The sequence below is a fragment of the Nicotiana tomentosiformis genome, chromosome 5, assembly GCF_000390325.3.
Source record: "Nicotiana tomentosiformis chromosome 5, ASM39032v3, whole genome shotgun sequence".
Lineage (NCBI taxonomy): Eukaryota > Viridiplantae > Streptophyta > Magnoliopsida > Solanales > Solanaceae > Nicotiana > Nicotiana tomentosiformis.
In genome coordinates, this window is record NC_090816.1 from 13,799,499 (window position 1) to 13,801,916 (window position 2,418).

The 2,418-nt window shown below is 32.9% G+C and overlaps 1 protein-coding gene across 1 annotated transcript; it reads left to right on the plus strand.

Moving 5' to 3' along the window:
* The first annotated feature begins 325 nt into the window (after positions 1-325).
* LOC138891944 (monothiol glutaredoxin-S1-like) lies at positions 326-688 on the plus strand. The gene has a single exon (XM_070175634.1). The coding sequence runs from the start codon at positions 326-328 to the stop codon at positions 686-688; it is 363 nt and encodes a 120-aa protein (XP_070031735.1).
* The last annotated feature ends 1,730 nt before the right edge of the window (positions 689-2,418 follow it).

Below are 2,418 nucleotides of genomic sequence, written 5' to 3' on the forward strand. Positions count from 1 at the left end.
AGGACTACAACGTGACACAATTTACAAGTCCTAGAGAAGAAGAATTGATTTTTTTTGAAAAATACATGATGATCAAGGAATAATTTGCATATCCACCGACTTTTCCTTTTGGAATTCGGTAATCTATTTTTCTGTTCATTTTGATCCCATGCACCACCTTAAGCCTTATATATAGCCTTTCTACAATTTCACATTTCTCATAACATTAAACCCTCAAACTCAATACAAACAGCTTTTCTCTCTACTAGCCTTCACAAATTTCTTCAATTACTTTCATTTACACTTATTCACTAAAAAAAAAAAATCTCTTGAGATCTAAAATAACATGGATATGGTGATGAAGTTGGGAGCAGAAAGTCCAGTAGTGATTTTCAGCAAAAGCACTTGTTGCATGTCACACAGTATCGAAACCCTAATCCGAGGTTTCGGAGCAAATCCTACAGTTTATGAGCTCGATAAACTTCCAAATGGGAGGCAAATGGAGAATGCATTGATTGAATTAGGGTGTCAACTAAGTGTGCCAGCAGTTTTCATTGGGAAAGATTTTATAGGTGGTTCTAATGAAATTATGAGTCTTAATGTTAGAGGCAAGCTCAAGAATTTGCTTCTTAAAGCTAATGCAATTTGGATAGAGATCAATTTCCTAACTAGCAAGTATTCTAGACCTTCATTTCATAATATGTACTAGTAGTTCATAGCAGTCGCAGCAGCTATAGAGTCTTCTATAAGTATTTGGTGGTTGTTTTAATCACCCAGATATTTTGGTTAAAGCTTATACTAATGTTGTTGATCATATACAATAATTTCAGTTCTCCGTTAATTAATAGAAATAATACAATATTCAGTAGTTAAACAAAACCTTGTTCTAAATCCTACTTACGAGCGATTATATTCTTCTACTCTGGGTTTCAAGCCGTTAAACTACCAAACTACTACAACCACATATGTATGTATGCAGGGCGAAGCCCCCTTTGACCACCCTTTGTCAAAATATTACGAAAATTTATATTGCATATATAAATAAAATATTAGAATTTAAATTTATATAATATATATTGAACATCCTTTGTCAATTTTTTTTTTTACTTTTTTCAAGTTTGAATCTCCTTGGAGAATTTTCTGCGGCACTGTATGTACTTATTATAATCTTATCGAATTCATTCAATTACCCAAAATGCATTAAACTTCGTCGTTTAGATAGGATCTTTCTTATTGATAACAGAATGTACATTATTGATGCAACAAAAATGAAAAGACGTAATAGAATCGAGTGATAGCATTAATAAAAAGCAGTGAGAAATATTTTATACAAGTGGAAGATGTCATTTAAGCTGTATGGTACGGATATGATGATAATGATACTTGCCGTGTGAAAATGCAGTGGTTAGCTATAGATACATTCCTAATATTGTTTCGATGCTGTTGTTACAAATGTAATTCCTAATTTATTTGCCCATAACACAGGAGGAATTACCAAATTAAGGGGTTCAAAATAAAAAATTTATTCGGAAAACTTAAATCTATCCGTGTACTATTTGAAATAGTCTAAATATATCCTCCATTTGAGTATTTGGTCAATTATATCCTTATCGTTATACTATTGCACTAATTTGTCCCTGGTTTAAACACAAAGACACGTGGAAACCTAATAACTCACCCCAATTTTAAATACCCGGATCCCTTTACAATCCACCCCTTAACGTGACCCATACCGGACCCATTTAATCTATTTCAAACGAAAAGTATATTTAAACTATTTCAAATAGTACAAACGTATATTTGACCCATTTCCGTAATTTATTTCAATGCTCTACGCGCAGTGGTATAACCACGCTATGCCAAGGATGGTCAAGCAAACACACTTCGCTCGATATACACTACTAGAAATTCGCCAAAAACCGACCAAGGTCGACCGACCAACTTTGGTCGGTCAAAAAACCGACCAAAGTTGGTCGATTTTTCAAAATATTTTTTTTATATTTTTTTTACGAAACCGACCAACTTTGGTCGATTTTCTTTCCCGCAAAAATGCGGGAAACTATTTTTGAACCCCGCGAAATTTATTTTTCAAAAAATCGACCAACTTTGGTCGTTTTTTCAATTAAAATAAATAAAAATTAATATTAAAAAAAGGACCAAAATTGGTCGGTTAATTCGGCCGGTTATTTAAAAAAATCGACCAACTTTGGTCGGTAATTTTACTTTTTAATAAAATCGATCAACTTTGGTCCGTTATTTTCGTGCGAAAATACAATTAAAGAGTATAAATCAAATAAAAGACAGTCTTAAAACAAAATGTACCAATGGTCTAGTGGTAGAATAGTATCCTGCCACAGTACAGACCCCGGTTCGGTTCCCAAATGGTGAATCTTTTTATTACATAATTAAAATATCGACCAACTTTGGTCGGTTTTTTTT

Excerpts from the sequence above, each read along its gene's own strand:
- LOC138891944 (XM_070175634.1), top strand. The coding sequence starts at position 326 with ATGGATATGGTGATGAAGTTGGGAGCAGAAAGTCCAGTAGTGATTTTC.